Consider the following 20,657-nt stretch of genomic DNA (forward strand, 5'->3'; position numbering starts at 1 on the left):
GGACGCAGGGACCTCCCAAGTTGCTTTCTGCATAGCCGCTGCTCTCCAGGAGGCCACCTCAGCCCAAGTCAGGCGCCGGGGACGCCTGTGCAGGCCGAGGCCGGGCGAGGAGCCCCTAAAGCCCTCGCTTCGGACCCTTCCGAAGGGTGCGAACACCCCTCGGGCACAGATCGACCCTCTTTGTCCTTTTTCCCTTTGAAACCCAAATCTAAAATCAGATAACAGTTGGGGGCGTTGGCCAATTTTCTCTCCTCTGTGCATCGCCCTCCCCCCGCCGCCCCTTTCCCTCCTCTTCCTAGTCCACTACCCCACCCCCATCCCCAGTCCTCAGACGTCGTGCAGTGACTTCATCCCTCCCCCACCCCTCGCGCATTTATTACATTTTAATTTTAACAGCGACACCTTCCAACCCCGTGCCCGATGCGGCGGAGGCGCAGTCGCCCGAAGCAGCGAGAACCCGGCCGAGGCGTCTGGGCGCCTGGCTCCCCGAACTCACGCCAGGGAAACGCAGTGCGTTTCCGGGAACTCGCAGCCACCTTTGCAGCGGGTACTCGGCTGGGTTTGTATTTGCTGTTTTAATACAAACCCCGCCGCACTGCCTATTTCAAAGATGTGCTAATTACTACTTGGATAGCAGGGCGCAAAGTCCTTGTCCATTTCCCAGTACAAAGTAGGTTGCTAGAAAATTTGAAATTGCCTTTCAGCCTAAAGCTGCCTTACCTGAATGTCATAATTACAGTAATTATGTACATCCAAATTACATGCTAATTAAATTAGAATCAAATCGTTCTAAATCGAAATCAAATGAGGTAGTGAAGAATTAATCAATGACAACATAAATAGAGAGCTTCCTTCAGAGATATTTATTGTAACGATCCAAGGAGGAATTTGATCTGAAAAAGTCACCTGTTTATTTACTTTCAAATTAGTAATCAGTTATTATCCCTTCTCCATAATTTTAACCGTTCAGTGTTATTTACCCCCCACCCTTTCCAGATGCTGGAGTTTATAGAAATATGTATGAGGTAAATACATACAGACATGCCTCCCCCATATATTATTGATATAAATACGTGCGGTATGTTTTCATCTCCAGTTAGGGAGAAGGTTTCAGAATGTCCATGGGGATACATCCATCCAGTGCTCGTTCTCAGGGACCCGGGAAATGTTAGCACCTTGGGAGTTTTCTATTTTTTTCGAAAACCTTTGCACACTCTTCCTTTGGAAACGCACGCTGGGCATTTTGCATTGTTTTGTGTGCATCTTATCCTTCCAGGGTGATTCATTTATAAAAGAAATGCAAACTGATAGGGTGTGACTCCCCCAGTCCGTTATATGATTGCAGATTGATGACAAGCGTTGACATTTTCTTTTTTTGCCCCAGGAGCGAGAGATTAGCACTGGCTTCATAAAAGCGCCTTCTTCACCTGTGGAGCCCCAGCCACCAGAGAAATTCGCTCGCCTTCCTAACTATTGCTGGCGAGTCCGCCCTCCGACCCGCGCACTGGAGACGCGCTGGAGGCCAGGCGAGCTCAGGCGGGAAGTGGCAGGCGAGGCCCCGGCGCGCAGCCCCCTGACCCGCAGCCTCGAGGAGTGGCCTGGGAATTTCTTCGGGATGCGTTTAGGCCACTGTGGTGGAGAGGGGACGAAGGACCGGTACAGAGAGCTAACTCGGACCCTTTCCCGCTACATTTTATGAGTAGGGAGTCTAGAGGCCTCCTAGCGCAAGAGGCGCATCTTCCAGAAAGGTTGTGCACCCTAATTCTCAGTCCATTTGAGAGTGCTCAAAAGATTGCCAGAAGCGTGCCGGGAAAGAAAACATCAGAGAATGCAGTGTGGCGTCACTTCTGGGGAGGGGAAGGGGCGACCCCAGTTCGGAACTCACCCTACCACTCTACCCCAGCCTCTTCCTGCTTCCTTTTGGTTTAGGGTGATGTCCTTGGAAGCCCGGCTCTGAACCGCACCAGAGTTCCCGGACCTCTACTTCTTCCCACCCCCTCGGGAAGTCTTTGGAGCAGTAGGGACAGAGGTTTTGTGTGTTTCCGAGTGGGGGAAGGCGGCTCACAGGCAGTGAGGCCGGAGCGTGCATTTCTCTCCATTCCAAGCAATTCTTGGCATTTCATTCCGAACCTCGCTTCATTATTACTGTTACATTCTGGGGGTTCTGGGGTTCTGTTAAGTGTGGTGTGAGGGAGGAGAAAAGGAGAAGGTGTCGAAAAGTTATCTGCTTCTTTTTCTGCCAGCAGGAACCGGGATTTAGGAGCCTCAATCAGAACAGCTCTCAGTTGCGTTTCCCAAAGCTAAGTTCCCTCGTTTCTATTTGTTCCTCACAACTTTTAAAAAGCATTTCTCCTTTTGATCTTAAAATGCTCCCAAGGCCCGCAGGTATTGCATGCCTTTCTTTATTTCTTTTCAAGAAGTGGTAACTATAGCAAAGGTTTCTTTTCAGAAAACCTAAATAAGATGTTTTAGTATCCTTTAGCTACTGGAGCTAAAAACGCAGCTTTCTTCCTGGTCTTAAGCACAGGGTGTGGAGGATGTGGCCTTTTTGAGAGGCCTCCGCCAGCGTCTTGGCTCCTTGGTCGTTAAGTAAGAAAAGTGAAATGGGCCAAGTGGATTTTGAACTCTGAGCTTCAGGGCTAAAGCATACCAAAAATGTTCCGTGATTAAAATTGGGAAGCCTGCTTCCAGCAGTGGGGACTTGATTTGTTTCTCTGTCAGCAAGCCGTCTTATGGAAGAACAGTAAGAAAGGTCCAAACCTTTCACATAAAAAGCTTTCTTCAGATTGCATCTGTATGATTCAAAACAAGATCGATTTCACATTGCAAGGTAAGCAGACCTGCCGCTACGCTGGCTGCAGCAACCTCTATTTTGTCATTTATTAAAAGAAATTATAAGTAATTCACTATGTAGACATTCAGATAACCTAAGTCCTAACCTAGCAACCTGATCGTTCCTGGTCATTTGTAAATCGACAGCACCTCCTACAGGAATCAGTTTGCTAGTGTTATGTTAAGTGTTAGGCTTGGGGCAAAAGGATTAAGGGGATGTCCCCCAAACATGTTCTATGCCTCTCAGTGCAGTTCCAAGCCTATGGACAAATCAAGAAATGTCTACATGTACCCAGATTCCTTTAAAAGAACTTCTCTATTAAAGGTAAGAAGAATGACCAACCTCACCGGATGGATTTTCACAAAATTGTCACTTTGGAGTACTAATTTTGCCTGGTAGTGGAGATTAAACCTAGGGCCACTCTAGCATAGATTAAAACCCCAGCCTTTTTTTTACTTTTCTGAGCTGGACTGTGGCTAAGTTGCCCAGGCTGGCCTCCAACTTGTGATCCTCCTGCCTTAGCCTTCTGGGTAGCCACTGAACCTAGACTGTTGAGGACTTTTATTTGGGTTCTTAAATCATATTAAACCTGGAGGATTCTTCTTTGGCTTCTGTACTTAGAGGAATCTCTATAGACAGATCCCCCCCGCTTTTTTGAGGTTCATCTCTGGTTTTTACATTTCAAAAGCAAAAGTAGAATTAGGTGCCTAGTATTTTTATTAAAAATTCACTTCCCCTCCTATATCATTAGGGTGCACAAAGTACACTAGATAAAACCTCTTTAAAGCTGTTTATTATGTTATGACTGTGTGAAAATGCTTCCCTTCCATTTTTAAGTTTACAAAGTTAGAATGCTAGCTTTTTGGGGTTGTTTAGCACACGCTTGGGTGACCAAGGCTATAAGACAAACAGCAAATTGACATCTTCCATAACTATGTGGGACTTTTTCTCCAAGAAAATTTTTCTCATAAAGAAATAGCACTTTATGGTTTCTCAATCTTAACAATGAAGATTAAGTCAGAGATTTAAAAATAAACAAATCCTTACCCTAAGTACATGTATGAAGACATGAATGGTGTGACTATGTGTACAACCAGAGACATAAAAAATTGTGCTCCATGTGTGTACTATGAATTGAAATGCATTCTGCTGTCACGTATAACAAATCAGAATAGTGAACTTAAAACACACACACCCCAAAAAAAAAAAAAAAACCTAACAGCTACTTTAAAGTTAAAAGTGGACTACACTTTTGTGAAAGTCAAAGTGAAAAGAAATATGTATTTCTTTAATTCATTCTCAATTACAAGATTCATTTTTAACATTTCTCTTCATGAGTACTATATTGGTTCAGAAACCATTTTTAAAGCACTAAGTATTGCATAGGTTTTGATATTATGAAAATTATAAAGTCTAAGAAGGTATAAGATAAAATAATCACTACAACACCGATGAACTTAAGGTGTAAATTAGCAGTCTATCAATTTCAAATGCACACTTATTAATATATATAATGTGAAGGAATGGGGTCTTTGAGATGAACTGTAAATCATGAAAGAACAGTGAAGAGGAATTCAGGTTCCTCTCCCCTCCTCTAGTTCTCTTAATCTAAATAACCAAAGTATTCCTTACACCTTAGTTTCTTTTAAATTGTAGCACACATGTTTTCTGTGTGTGCAGACAAGAATAAGAGATATGTATCAGACTACTTGGAATGATTTTATTTAACTTTTCTTTCAAATTTACTTTCTTACAGAACCTAAGAAATTGTGACTGCCAACTATCAAAACCATCTAATCAATATTTGTTTTGTATTAAATGACAGATGTCTTTAAAAAAGTAGAGCCCTAATAACAAAATATTATGTCCATGATATAAAATGTGTTTTTGAAATTGCATGTTACTTATGATTTGTGCTAATTTTTTTCTAAATCTTTCCTTTGAAATATAGGAGAATTTAAAGTTTAAATATGTCTTATATTCTTATACTCATGAAATGTACTGAAATAGTCCATATTATTTCATTTGGGACATAATCAAAATGCTTGATATTTTTAAGCAAAATCTGATAATAGTTATATGCCGGTAGTAGAAAGGCCATCTATGGTAGGTAGTATGGTCCTTCACAGATATACATGTCTTAACCCCAGAACCTGTACATATTATGTTTCATGGAAAAGGAGGATTAGGATTGTTAATCCATTGATTTTTTTTTTAGAGTGAGAGAGGAGAGAGAGAGAGATAATTTTTAATATTTATTTTTTAGTTCTCAGCGGACACAACATCTTTGTTGGTAGGTGGTGCTGAGGATCGAACCAGGGCCACACGCACGCCAGGCAAGTGCGCTACCGCTTGAGCCACATCCCCAGCCCCTAATCCATTGATTTTAAAATAGGAGATTATCCTGGATTCTGCAGGTGGGCCCAGTGTAATTTCAAGGGTCCTAAAAAAGTAGAATGCCGAATATGGAGGTGTCTGCTACTTGACTCCCCTTTGTTAGTTTTGGAAAATGGAGGAAGGGAGCCAGTAAAAAGCTGCAGAGGTGAGCAAACAGAATTTTTTTTCCCCTGAAGCCCCCAGAAGGAACACAGTCCTGCCTTGATTTTTATTATGTTGTTCTAAGTTTGAGGTAAAATTCTATGTTACTTCTACGGGAGCACAGAAAGCTAATGGATCATCCAAATGTAATTAGCTTACTCTGTAGAACAAAACACCTGAAAGGAGTTTAAAAGCCTTAAAGAAATATTGATAAATATCCCTTGCTTAATTCACACTAGTGAATTTCAATGATTACACTTTGCTTCAAGCAAATTCAAATCTTAAAAGTAATAACAAATTTGAATTGACCAAAAAGAAAATCAAATTATAACCATTCAATGTACTGTCACTCTTTTAATTTGTTTCAGAACAAAGAAAATGTCAGAATTATATGGAGTTTTATCTGGTACAGGGGCACAAGAAACAGTTACCAACAGAAAATACTTCTACATTTTCAAAATACATTACTTACAAATATTTGCAAAATTCATTCTTATGGTTTTATATTTGAAATGACAGTTTACAGAGATGGAAAATTAAAATAGAGCTTTATTTATTACAAAGATAATAGTACATAATTTAGCCCTTACTAAAAGTGTTTAGTAAGAAAGTGGAGATGCTTTTATTACTAGGTAACTGTTACATGCGGTCTCTTTATTCTCTCCCGACTTCTGCTTCTTTCTCTGTGAGTCCCTTTGGTGTGCTTATCTCCGGGATGCTCCCTGTGCATTCTTTCTCCTCTATATACACTGGTGCCATGGCTCCTGCTGTCATTTCCTCTGCTGCGCTCTTCACTGAGACTCCGCTGTGGCTGCTTCCTTATCTCCCTTTGCTTATAACTACCAGGACTTCGGCTTCGGCTTCGGCTTCTCCTACTCCTCTCATCCCTGCTACAGCTTCTGCTGCTCCCCTCTTTTTTTTCTGATCCTCTCTTCTCTGGGCTGTGGTGGTGGCTTTTGGACCTGTGGCTATCAGGATAGCTCTGTTTGCTATTCTCTCCGGAACTCTCTTTTTTTAAAGACCTAGACTTTTCCTTGACTTTTTCCTTGTTACTATGACTATTAGAAAGTTTTTCATGAAGTTTTCTCTTCTTAGACTTGTCTTCTTCAGAATCACTGTTATTTCCTGAACATTTGTGTTTCTTTCTTTTCTTCTTTTCTTTGTCACTCTCACTACTGCTTTCTGAAGCTGTACTGGAGGAAGAGGAGGAGCAGGAGGAAGAGGAAGAGGAGGAGGATTTGCTTTTATGTTTTTTGTGTTTACTTCTGTTCTTCTGTAACTTTTTCTTTTTTCTATCTTTTTTCTTTTTTTTCTTTTCAAGTCTGTCCAATTTCCTGTAATTGGGGAAAAAATAGTAGCAAACTAAAAAATAGCCACTTCACCAACTATAAAATTGTTAATGGATAATACGCTTTCTTAGAAGCTACTAAAAAATGGTATCCATATATAAACAACTTATTTTATTAAACGGCAAATCATTTTTTCCTTTTAAATTGTTCAAGGCATGTTTACATTATGTTTAAGTAAATAAATGTATTAAGTCAATTCTCTGATTGTACTTCATTAATGGAAATGACTATTAAATTCTTACTGGGTTAGAATTTGAAATTATTTAGTACTCTAAGGGTATGGTAATCCTGATCTAAAGAAAGCCTGTGAGGGATGGGACTGTGGCTCAGTGGCAAAGTGCTGGCCTCGCATGTATGAGGTACTGGGTTTGATCCTCAGCACCACATAAAAATAAATACATAAAAGTATTGTGTCTATCTACAATTAAAAAAAAAGAGAGAAATATCTATATCTAAAAGCCTGTGAATGGTGTACACATTAGTTGAACCTACTGGAAACTTTCTGTGTATTTTATTAAAGTATGAAAATATTAATATTACATTATCAGTATTCAAGAATAAATATTAATATTACATTATCAATATTCAAGAATATATTCTCCAAAAATTCCAAATAAAAATACACTTTAAAAATTGATACCCTTAGGGCTGGGGTTGTGGCTCAGTGGTAGAAAGCGTGCCTAGCATGTCTGAGGCACTGGGTTTTATTCTCAGCACCACATATAAATAAAATAACATAAAGGTCCATTGACAACTAAAAAAAAAAAAAAATAAGATACCCTTAGCTGTGCATAGTGGTGCATGCCTGTAATCTTAGCTACTTGGGAAGCTGAGGCAGGAGGATGGCAAGTTCAAGACCAGCCCTAGCAACTTAGGCTCAAAACCCTGTCTCCAAATAATAAACAAAAAGGACTGGGGATGTAATTCAGTGGTAAACCACCCCTGAGTTCCATCACTAGTACCACAAAAATAAATAAAAATTGATGACCTTTCTAGGTTTATGTAACAAAACAATCACATACTACTTTTCAACAACTGTTCAGTTTTATAAATAATTAGAGCAATTCCATCAGGGCATTGAGAATTTCTAAAGACCAATATGCAGGCTCAGAAGAGTAACTTCTTGTTTATATGGTATGTTTGAGTTTCTCTGAGGTAAGTGTCTTCACTGGCTTTTCTCAGCCATTCTTAAAACTCTACTTCCTGAGAACATCATGAGCTCCCTCTATTGGACTCAGCAGACATTTCTTAGATTTATTAATCCAAAGGTAGTCTAATATAAAGTTTACATGTACCTTAAACATTCTTTCAGCATTTCTCAAAAATGTACAAGATGTAGAAAGAAAACAAAGACACATGGGCAAAAACATTTTCTTTCTTCCTTTTTTTGGTACCTGGAATTGAACTCAGGGGCACTCAACCAGTGAGCCACACCCCCAGCCCTATTTTGTATTTTATTTAGAGACAGGGTCTCACTGGGTTGCTTAGCAAGCCTCCCTTTTGCTGAGGCTAGCTTTGAACTCGGGATCATCTTGCCTCAGTCTCCTGAGCTGCTAATATTACAGGCGTGTGCCACCACTCCCAGCACCAAAAATATTTTCTAAGAAAAACTGTGCAAAGATACACACAAATCTATTTTGAAAAGTAAAACCTACAAATAAGTCAATTTTCAAATTAAATATACTGAAAAGTGCAATAGTTTGTGGTATTATCCAAGTACACAATCTTATATTATTGGGAAAAAAAAAGACAACAGAATTGTATTACTTTGGCTGAAGAATAAATCAACATGATGCATATTAAATAGCTTCAAGAGCTCTTAGTGGCTGGGGGTGTAGCTTAGTGGTAGCACACTTGCCTTGTAGTGCATGAGGCCCTGCTTCAGATCTCCAGCACCACAAACATGCACACACAAAATCTATTAAATATATACTTTTCCAATTACCTGAGAAGTTTTTCTTTTTGTTTGGTTGTGAGTGACTTTAAGAATTCCACTTCTGGATCCTCTTCACCCTCACTTGCAACATACTCCTGAGTCAACAAAGACATCAAATTGCTAAATTTTCAGACAAGTAGTTATCAGGAAAGAAAACATTCATAAACAAGATTTTTTTTATAGGGACATACTATAGATGAATATGGTATTTTGGACTAGGAACTGCAAATGGAATTTTTTCTTTTTCTTCTTTTTGGTACCAGGGATTGAACTTAGGGATGCTCAACCACTGAGCCACATCCCCAGCCCTATTTTTTGTATTTTATTTAGAAACAGGGTCTCACTGAGTTGTAAGTGCCTTGCCTTTGCTGAGGCTGGCTTTGAACTCGTGATCCTCCTGTCTCAGCCTTGTGAGCCGTTGAGATTACAGATATATCTTACTGTACCTGGCTGCGAATGGAATTTTAAAAATTTCTTTGTAGTCTACCTGTTACAGTGGATCATAAGATGTTAATACAACTGCCTTGCTAACATTAGAAAACTTTATCAGGAAGAAAAGAAAAAATGAACACAGAAACAATCTTTAGATTTCTTGAATTTCAGCATTTTCCTATTTAAATATTTTATCTTTAAAATAATTTAATGAAATTTAAAAAACAAGAAGATCATGAGAGGCTGGGAAAGTAGCTCACTGGTAGGGCACTTGTTTAGCATGTAGCTAATTACCAACACTGTTAAAAAAAAATAATGAATCTTATAGGAAGGTCAAAATATCCACAGATATCCATAATTCTAGCCTTTATCATTTTAATTGTATGTTATCGAATACATACTAATACAACCCTTCAAACTCAACTATTTTCTAACTTTAATAAATTAAAAAAGTTTAAAAATATTTTCTGTAATTTTTAGGAGTTTGCCTATATATTTCTTACCATTAGTTCAATTTAATGTCATGTCAGGGGTGAGTTGAAAGGAAGGGAAAAACAATCTTAACACTCATTCGGTTATTTTATCCATATAAACACAGAGGAGCCATTTCACTTATTAAAATATAGGTTTATAAACAATTTCTCATTTAGGTTAAAATAATAAAGAGGCAAAATCAAAATACATTTTAGGAATTTTCTTTGCTCTATGTGACTTTCTTATGGATATATGCATATTGGAAACATTAAGTAGCAATTCACAAGCAATCACATTTAGATTTATAGACATTTTCAGCTTACTGATAAAAAGATCATTACCTGTGATGGATCATTTGCGGTCAAGTTTCTCCCCAGTACATTTCGTTTCAGTGCAAACCCACTGTTTCTCATCTCCGCTATTAGCTCCGAGGGGTGCATCGATGGCCCTGTTCACAAAAATCACAGTTTGAATGTATCATTTATATCTCTCTACCTTTTTCGGACTCCACAGTAGGAATGCAGTTGAAGCTTTGTTAAGTAAAATCACAGCTAAATCAACTCAATAATCTTCTGCTGAGCAAATAATCAGATATGATTTTCTAAAACAGCAGTCTGGAGATTCAGAATAGAAAATAATTGCATTTTTCTTTACGTGCAAGGGGATTCTCTTATGCAACTTTGTCATATTGAAAAAGATATATTTACATGTTGTTTGGTTGGAAGTTTTTAGTATAAGATCAAAACAAAATGACAAACTACAATTAAACTTTTAATAGTTACTCTCTCAGTAAGAATTCACTTAAAAGAGATATTTTTACAGGTACATACACAATTTATTATCCTACTTTCCAAAAGAAAATTCCTTACCCCTGCTTATCAAACACTAATATTGAATACAATGCTGTAGGGTTGATATTATCAACAGTCTTGCCTCCATGTCTACTGAGTAACGACTAGGCTCTTTAATCTCACTTATAAAATATGCCCAGATTTTGAAATTTCTAGTTATTAGTTTTGGGTTGATAAAAGCAATTTTAGGATAGGTATAGGTGTGCATATTTTATATTTTTCGTAAGCTACTGTTTGCAAAATCCCAAACTGAAAAGTGAGTTTCTTTTTGGTCCTGTGATACGGACTAACAGAATATACATTATAAAAAAAAGTTGAAAGGTCTGTCCTATTCCCTCAAAATAAGGCTATGTAAAGCAGAAGAGATTCTTCACTCTTAATTTTCTTTTTCTTTTAAATATTTTTAGTTGTAGATGGATACAATGCCTTTATTTTACTCATTTATTTTTATGTGGTGCTGAGGATCGAACCCAGTGCCTCACATGTGCTAGGCAAGCCCTCCACCACTGAGCCACAACTCCAGCTCCTTCTTTTCTATATTCCTGTTCCATTTTATTTTCCCTGTAGCTAAGAAACTGACAACATTTCATGGTAACTACATCCAAATTTCTGTACATTAGCTTAAATGAACTACCCTGGGCCACATGTCTGTAATACAAGGAAGACAGACAGTTACTGAAGACAAGGACTTCATAACAGATGGTAGGAGACAGAGAAACATTCAGAAACAGATTCTCTAGTTTGTTCATTAAAAATTTTGTCTATTTTTTCCCTTTTCTCTTCTTTATTGGTCTTTTACCACTTATTTATCGTTAATATGGTAACTATCTGTTACCATGGAAAACAAAAGGCAATCAAGGAGCTGGGGATGTGGCTCAAGCGCTTGCCTGGCATGCATGCGGCCCAGGTTCGATCCTTAGCACCACATACAAACAAAGATGTTGTGTCCACCGAAAACTAAAAAATAAATATTAAAAAATTCTCTCTCTCTCTCTCTTTAAAAAGAAAAAAAAATAAGAACTTAAAACAAACAAACAAAAAAACCAAAAGGCAATCAATCCAAATCTGTTCATTTGTCAACAGCAGCTTTGGTAAAACTGGGTGGAAAAGGGTATTGCTCTCCAGGCTTTACCATTCTAGTCATGTTATCAAGAAAAACTGAATGGCTACTCTAGCTGTGAAGGAGAGAATAGGGAGGAAACTGCCTAACATTGACATATGGGGAGAGTTCATATTTAATTCCTATGGATTACTTTAATGACCCTTTAAAAATTACAATATGGTTGTATATATTGACAATAAAATTTTAAATAAAAATCAAATTTCAGGGGCTAGGGTTGTAGCTCAGTGGTAGAGTGCTTGCCTACTACATGTGAGACACTGGGTTTGATTCTCAGTACCACATAAAAATAAGTAAATACGCTGGGGCATGTAATCCCAGTGGCTCAGGAGGCTGAGACAGGAGGACCACAAGTACAAAGCCAGCCTCAGCCAGTGGTTAAGTGCCCCTGGGTTCAATTCCTGGTATCTCCCTCCTCCCCCCAAAAAAGTAAATAAAATAAGGGTATTGTGTCCATCTACAACTAAAAATTTTAAAAATTCAAAATTTAAGTATTAGTTACTAGTTGTCTCTAAATGGCATAAAAGTGCTCATACAATTAATGGCTTCACATGAATGAATAACAGCTCCGTGTACTTCAGTGGTAGAATGCTTACCTAGTGTATCTGCAAAGACGGGGGTTTGAGCCACAGCACAGCAAAATCCAAAAACCCCAAACCCCGAACCCAAAACAACAGAATTGGTGGGATTCTCAAATTTCACATGTAGGAACATACTTTTAGAAAGTAGAAAATGTGTCCTCTGAACTGTCAAAAATACAATTCCCTGTTAACTTTATTAGATGTCATATAAATTCAGAAAGCAAATATGCTAAGAATTAAGACAAAAACCACTCTAGTAAAGGGCCAAAGAGCTTGGTCATTAGGATGAGAGGTTACCACTAATTTCATTAGTTTTCATCACAAGATGGATAATTTTAATGTTTTAGAAAGCATGCATTTTTTACAGTACTTCCAACTACTTCAAGAAAATGTTCTCTTTTATCAATGTGACAGATTATACAGATTACACAACAACTATTACTCTTATGGCATTTATATTTCTTAAAACCCCAACCGAACTTTGTGCAGTACAAAAACAGCATACATTACTACTTTGTAAATAGTGTTTAGTGAAGTGCCTGACAAACAGTACTCAATTAATAGTAACAATTCATTTTTACCAGTAGCTATATAATCTTTATGATTATTTTACAACAGTCTATAATTCTTAAAAATTGTTCTTAGTAGTAACATTTTTCAAATCTAGTCTTATTCACCTTTATTTTTTGGGTACTGGGGATTTATTTAGTTGGTTTTGTGTGTGTGTGTGTGTGTGTGTGTGTGTACGTGTAGTGCTGGGGATCAAACCCAGTACCTCATGTGTGCTAGGCAAGCACTCTTCCACTGAGCCACAACCCCACCCCAGTATTGGGGATTGAACCCAGTGGTTATTAACCACTGAGACACATTCCTAGCACATTTTACTTTTTATTTTGAGGCAAGATCTTGCTGAGTTGCTTAGGGGTCTCATTAGGTTGCTGAGGCTGTTCTCAACCTTGTGATCTACCTGCTTCAGCCTCCGGAGTCACTAGAACTACAGGAGTGAGTGTGCCACCATGCCTGGCTTATTTTTGTACTTAAATCTCCTAGCATCAAAAGTTCTAGGTTTAAATCTCTGTGTTTAGAAGATGTGACAAGTCAAGTTTAATTAAGATATATTTAGCAAGACATCTTTATACTTTCATGTCACTGTGGCAGTGGCTATGTAGAGTTATACTGACAGAAATGACACTAGGCTGAGAACTCAAAATTCATTGATAATACAGATATGCTAATAAAACAGATTATGCAAATGTTCAAATACAAAAAATAACTACATTTTTAATGTATGATATCTTAATTTAAATTACAAATGGAGTTGGGTCTCAGAAATATTTAGTTAACTCTTAAATTTACTATGACAGAATAATTCTAGAGATTTCAGTAAAACGTAGACTTGCAAGGGCTTTCTACATCATTCAGCCACACTGGGTTAGGCCTCTATAGCATAAAAAACAATTTCTGATTTAGGAAGCAAGTCCATTGAAGGAATTACTCTCAATATTAATTTATTCTGCAAACTTTTCTTATTGTAATATGGCAATATTGTAAAGTGTCAAAGTACCAATAGTGCTACCGTGTTCAGTTCTATATACTAATTAGACGTGGACTATGTTCTCTCAGGAAAAATACCATGCAATCAGTAACTCAGGAAAGAAAAAATTCTCAGAAGGTAAATTAAGCTGCACAAATTATGTTTGTAAGGGGCTGAATCTACTCATTAAGGACATTTATTTTAGCCAGGCTCACTAGTGCATACCAGTAATCCCAGCTATTTGAGAAGTCAAGGCAAGAAGATCACAAGTTTGAGAGCTGTGTGGGCAATTTAGCGAGACCTTGTCTGGGGAGGTGGGGTGTATACGGGGATGTAGCTCAGTGTTAGAGCATGTTTGAGGCCCTTGGCTTAATCCCCCGGGTTTGATCCTCAGCACCACATAAAAATAAAATAAAGATATTGTGTCCACCTAAAGCTAAAAAATAAATATATATAAAACTGAACAAAAGCAATGAGCAATAGAAGGTCAAAAATGTTCTGCAGTAAAATAGGTATTTTATCCCAGATAAATATACAAAGCCAAAGGTCTGGCTATGAGGAAAGGCCACAAATCTGACTCCTCCACAATTAGAAGACAGCAGTCCCAGGTGAATGCCACAAATGGCACAAGGGGGAGACTAAGGTAGAAGACAAGACAGACCCTTGTTGTGTTCTGCTGCCAGAGTTAGGTCCATCTACTATTCCCACTGTCAGATGTATCTTCCATTCTGAGTTCATTATTCTTTTTAAATGAAGTATTGTCTAAAAATTTAATGGTATAAGAGAAAATCGGATGAATTGTAGGTTGAGTAAGGCTTCATTATAAATGCCTTTTTATCCTTCCCCCAAATTTTACATGTTAATTTATAGGGATGTTGTTTGCTAAACTAAACTGCTATTCTGAAAGTGAATACAGTTTTGCTCGCTTTTACTGTGGTGATCTATTTTTTTCCCTTTCCAATATATGTGTGTGTTCAGTGGTGTTGGGGATTGATCCCAGGGATTTTGTGTGCTAGGCAAGCAAACTTTTTCTAAACTATATCCCTAGCCCAACTATGTCTTTTGAATTTAATTTTATGGTACAGAATGTTTCAAACCTATGTAACATAGCTTCAAGCATGTATTATTTTACCATTCTTGTTTCATCTATTACATCCAACTTTCTTTTCTGGAAAAGTATTTTAAGCAAAATCTCAGATATCACTTTGGTATGAATCAGTAAGGACAATTTCTTAACATTGCAATATTTTTATTATACCTATCAATATTGATAATTTAAAAAACCATCTAATATCCAGTTTATATTTAAATTTCTCCAATTGTATCTAGTTTTCTAATCTTAAAAAATTTACCCGCTCCTTCCCTTCACCTTGCTATTTATTTGTTGAAGAAACCAGGTAATCTGTCCTGTTAAATATCCCACATTATGGAGGGTGATACTGTTGAACATGTTCTTCTAGCTCCTTAATTTTCTGTAAATTGGTAGTTGGATCTACAGGTTTATTATTAGATTATTACCTTTGGAATAATATATAGAAAATCTTCCAAAAAGTTTGTATTCCAGAAAATGATAGCCCCAAAATATATCTCCAATTAAGCAAATCAGGCTAGTAAGACTTCTACTTGGTATGTTCTGTAACCCCTTTTACCATGTATTTACTGCGGCCTTAGTTGAACAGCAGCATAAACTTGAAAATGTGTATTTTAAAATAACACTCCTTGGCTGGTGGTGCTGCATGCCCCATAACTTTAGCTACTCAGGAAGCCCAGGTAGGAAGATCACAAGTTCAAGGCCATCCTGGGCAACCTGGAGACACTGCTGGAGAGACACTGCCTCAAAATAAAAAAATAAAGAGAGCTGAGGATAAAGTTGGGTGGTAGAGTAACCTAGGATTTAATCTCCAAGAATGTATAAATAAATAAATAAGATCAATAACCCCCCTGCACTGGGGATGCAGCTTAGTGGTAGAGCTTTTGACTGACAATTCTGAAGCCCTGTGTTCGACCCCTAGTAACACTAGAAACAAACAAGCAAGCCAAACCACTACTACCAACAAAACCCCCCAAACACCCAGTGGTTGGTTGGGAGTATACAGCTCAGTGGCAGAGCATCTGCTTAGCATGCACGAGACTGTGGGTTCAATCCCCAGAATGAATACACATAAGTAAATCATTATATATTATCACAAAAAAAAGAAAACATGACTATCACTTCCATGAAAGCATAATCTTCTGTCCTTTTTCCTTTCCTAAGGTTAAACTGACTATGACACTTAGAAACACTATTTATAGTACATTATTAAGAGGGAGATCTAGGTCTTGTGGGAATTATTGAGAATTACCTCACACTTATATTACTGTAACCATTTTGCTTTTAAGAAAGCTTATAGAAAGTTGTCTTTTTAAAAAGACTAAAAAAGGGGCACAGTAGGAACATGCAGCATAATTCCCAGGGAAAAAAGTGAACAAAGCTATTAATAAAGTGTGTGGGTGATTTTTATTTATATAGAAGAGAATGTTTTATGTATGATTTTCTAAAGGTTATGCAAGAACCAATTGTACTGAATTGTAATAAAACTGCTCCATACTGGGAATTTTCCTGACACACTGCCAGTTCATCTTTGAGGAGGCTGGAAACAATAGGATTTCTTATTGCCCTCATCCCAAGTTCATACTGAAGACAACTAACTGATCTCTATTAAAACACACAATATAAAGGAAAATCAAACATTTCATTTTAGTCCATGTGTCTAAAAAATACACAAAGGCAAAAAAAATATCAAACTGTCCTTATTATATGCTAGTAAAAATTACTATTTATTAAAATCAACCTTGATTTACAGAATCAGTATGAAGATATTTGACACATATTTGATTATATCTTTATAACTTGTTTTCAACTTAATTTATATGCAAATATTACAGTGGTGATACAACCAGCAATAATAAAGTTAATCATGGTGGCGCAGGCCTGTAATCCCAATGAGTCAGGAAGTTGAGGCAGGAAGATCACAAATTCCAGGCAAGCATCAGCAACTTAGTTAGCAAGGCCCTAAGCAACACAGTGAAACCCTGTCTCAAAATAAAAAGGGCTGGGTATGTAGCTCAGTGGTAAAGTGCCCCTGGGTTAAATCCCTAGCGCCAAAACAAAAAACCAAAAACTAAACCAAATAAAAAACCAGGTATGACTAATAGATGGGATTAGAAATTCATGATTAGAGGAGGCAGACCAGAAAGGGGCAGATATGAATTTTCTAGGGTGATGGTAATGCTCCTTATCTTGTCAGGTATGTTTGTTACCAGGTGTATACATTTGCCAAACTTAAACCCTATACTTAAGACTAGTGTATTTTATTAAAAAAAAAAAAAGTTACACATGATCTTTTCAGTCACTAGTAATTACTGAGTGACTATGGTACTATAGACTCTCGCTATACCCATATATATTTTGTATGTATATAACTGAGGAGAGCCCTGTATAGGGAATTTGAACTTATGTATCCCTAGTATATAACACAGAAAATTATTTTTTAAAATTTGTGTGTTAGTGAGGGCTTGTTATTTCATCTTATTAGAACTTCTCAAGAACTTGGATTTTACCTTTAAACTTATAATATTTTGGGGAAAATTAGTTCGTAAATAAAACAAATTATAATTTCTATTATAAAATATAATCAGAGGAAGCCGGCACATGCCTATAATCCCAGTGGCTAGGGAGGCTGAGACAGGAGGATTGAGAGTTCAAAGCCAGCCTCAGCAAAAGGGAGGTGCTAAGCAACTCAGTGTGACTTTGTCTCTAAATAAAATACAAAAATGGGCCGTGGATTTGGCTCAGTGGTCGAGTATCCCTGAGTTCAATCCCTGGTACCCCTAATATATACTCATATATGTATATATATATAATTAAGAGGAGATGATCAACAATGATGTTTATTAGCAAAGCCTTTCTATTCACCAACTATACTATTATTTACTAAGTATGTACATTGTTTAAGGCAATGGGGATACAAAAATAAATAAGACACAGGCCCTATCTCAGAAAAACTTAAGATTTTTCAGGAATAAAATAGAATTTGAAATAGATTTTCAAATTCTCATAGATTTTAGAAAAGGTAAAAAGCAAAACATTTGGAACATGATGAAGGTTAATATTAAGTTTATTATGTTTGATTTGGGTAGAAGAATTAGTTTTACTAGGTGTACTGAATTCCATTCATTCTCCTTTTCCTTTCTGGGTAATCTCAAACTAATTTCTGTTACTTGAGGCTGGCAGACCTTGAAAGGATGCAATGATGTTAATAGGAAGAAATATGTAAGAGAGAATTATGATTGTTATCTGAGAATCATAATACCCCTTTGAGAATGTGGGAGTTGTAGCCTCCTCTAATCCCACACACACCTTTAACACAGAACAGAGTCATTTAGAACAGGACTGTAATTAATTTGTTCACATCAGTAGAATTTCAAGGAACAGACACTTTAACAAATTTAATCACTAACTTATAATAATATATACAAATAGTCTGAAATAACTTAACCACTGGTATCACTTAAAATTTAAAGTACTAGTAAAGAGTATCATTTTGACTTCTGCCACAATATGACTTGACAAGTTTTACTAGATAAACTTCTCTTTTTATTTGGTACCAGGGATTGAACCCAGGGGCAATTAACCACTGAGCCACACCCCAGACTTTTTTAATATTTTGAGACAGGGTTTTGCTAAGTTGCTGAGGGCCTTGCCAAGTTGCTGAGGCTGGCTTTGAACTTACAATCCTCCTTCTTCAGCCTCCTGAGCCACTGGGATTATAGGTGTGCACCACTGTACCCAGCCTAGATAATCTCTTTAATAGGTCCACATTTTTTTTTCAACTACTACCTAGCTTCTTCTTGCATAAAATATTTAACAACATAAAATCATCTACATATAAAGGAAAAAAGTAAATCAACCACAATCAAGTATAAGCACTTGTGATCAACTATCTTATAAAGGAGAGAATTGGTGCTTAACTTCTTAATTTTTAAGTCAATTTTTTGGTAGTTGTAATATCTGCCTGTTATGGTCTGAATATAGTTTGACCCCACCAAAACACATGTTGAGCCTTGGTTCCCAGTGTTATGGTGTTGAGAGGTAGTGGGACCTTTAAGAAGTGTTTAGTCTCTGAGGGATCAACGCTCATAAAGGGATTAATGCTATCTAGTGTGAGGAAGGAAGGGAAGGAAGGAGGGACAGAAGGAGGGAGCTCTCACTCTCTCATAGGACAGGATTAATAACCTCTGCAGAGGATTATTATAAAGTATGCCCACATGTTCTTCCACTTCCCAAGCTGAAATAGCATGAGGCCCTTACTAGGAGCCAAGCAGAAGCCAGTGCCAACTTCCCAGCCTCTAGAATCATGGGCCATAATAAATCTCTATTCTTTATAAATCACCCAGTCTGCTGGGCATGGTGGCACACGCCTATAATCCCAGCAGCTCAGGAGGCTAAGGCAGGAGGAATAGGAGTTCAAAGCCAGCCTCAGCAACTTGGCAAGGCCCTAAGCAACTTAGTGAGACCCTGTCTCTAAACAAAGTCTAAAACAGGGCTGGGGATGGATGTGGCTCAGTGGTTAAGTGTCCTTGGGTTCAATCCCCATTACACATCAATCAATCACATATTCTCAGGTATTTTGTTGGAGCAACAGAAAATGGACTAAGACACTGCCTCGCTTTAATGAGATTTTAGTAACAAATGTTTTTTATGGAGAAGGATTATGTTGGAAGACTGAAAAGTCTGCCAAGGATTGCAGGGCTGGGGCTGGAGATGTGGCTCAAGCGGTAGCGCGCTAGCCTGGCATGCACGGGGCGCTGGATTTGATCCTCAGCATCACATTAAAAAAAAAAAAATGTTGTGTCTACTGAAAACTAAAAAATAAATATTAAAAAATTCTTTCTCTCTCTAAAAAAGAAAAAGAGATGCAGGGCTATCTTCATAGGTAAGCTGGTAGGATTGAACCTCTTCAAGGAGCTGTATATAAGAACTCCATAACAGATTCAATATAACAGATTCTGGGGGTGCCAGAAGGGCTACTGAGTTTATCATTTCCCTTTCTACAGAAAGTCCCTCCAGCATGCGCATAAGTGTCTTCTTAGCAAAGCTTATGATAAGACAATTATTAAATTTCTCAAACATGTTCCCAAGTAATAAAAAATGCCTTCAAACATGAAAGGCTCTTGATAAGATTGAGGAGCAGCACATGGAAGTTTCTGTTGTAGAAAAACTTTTATCAGTACTATGGCTTCATAGAACACTCTTCAAGAAAAATCAAGAGGGAAATTTAGGCAAGGAAAAGAGCACTGGTACATGAATCTTTGTGCAAATGTAAAATAAGGCTTTCCTTAGGGCTGGGGATACTAGCATCCTTGAGAACCCTGGGTTCAATCCCCAGCATTGCAGAGAAGAAAAAAAAGGCATTTCTTACTTTGAACATTTATTCATTTTTTGGATTGTTCCAGAATACTAAAAGCTATGTATAAATGAGATTAGGTACAGATATTAAAACATTAAGTACCTATTATCATCTTAGTTGTTTGTGGGATGTCTGGAACTCAAGACTTGGGCAATATAAAGAAAATGCAATTTTGTCTATATCTAATATATCCGGTAATACTGTTTTAAATTTGCTTTTATATAAAAAGCTTGAAAGTCCTCCTATTTTCACATGAAGAAAAACACTAAAAAACATGAAAATCAACCAACTTAGATCTTTAGAAAACTGAGGATGCAGGGCAAAATGACACCTGAAAACTGGAGACAGGTGACATACAGAATTTATAGCTTGTTGGTATCAGAAACCATTGCTGAGAGAAGAGAAAGCAACTGGTAGGAATATTCAAGGTACTGCTTGATTGTTGGAGTCTTGAGGGACTAACTTGAGAGAGAAAAACTCTTGAGGGCCAGGCTTAGAAAGGTCCCACACTTTGATGAGTCTTGTTTCTAGGAGTCTTATCTGATTCTCACTGTGAAGAC

General features: G+C 37.4%; 1 protein-coding gene and 1 long non-coding RNA gene across 2 annotated transcripts in view; one reads left to right on the forward strand and one right to left on the reverse strand.

Annotated features, from left to right (window-relative positions):
* The first annotated feature begins 392 nt into the window (after positions 1 to 392).
* On the forward strand, positions 393 to 6,625 carry LOC120883743 (uncharacterized). Its single transcript, XR_013424153.1, has 2 exons — positions 393 to 3,157; positions 4,590 to 6,625. It is a non-coding gene; the product is annotated as an uncharacterized LOC120883743 (long non-coding RNA).
* The window catches only part of Cirsr (corepressor of RBPJ and splicing regulator), a 40,454-nt gene continuing 25,699 nt past the window's right edge, over positions 5,903 to 20,657 (reverse strand). Inside the window, exons 8-10 of the mRNA XM_005324610.4 lie at positions 9,904 to 10,010; positions 8,666 to 8,751; positions 5,903 to 6,705 (exon numbers count right to left, since the gene is read on the reverse strand). Of these exons, the coding sequence (XP_005324667.2) occupies positions 6,000 to 6,705; positions 8,666 to 8,751; positions 9,904 to 10,010 (899 nt within the window). The 3' untranslated portion in view covers positions 5,903 to 5,999. The remainder of the gene's footprint in view (positions 6,706 to 8,665; positions 8,752 to 9,903; positions 10,011 to 20,657) is intronic.

This window comes from Ictidomys tridecemlineatus, chromosome 7 (assembly GCF_052094955.1).
Source record: "Ictidomys tridecemlineatus isolate mIctTri1 chromosome 7, mIctTri1.hap1, whole genome shotgun sequence".
Classification (NCBI taxonomy): Eukaryota; Metazoa; Chordata; class Mammalia; order Rodentia; family Sciuridae; genus Ictidomys; species Ictidomys tridecemlineatus.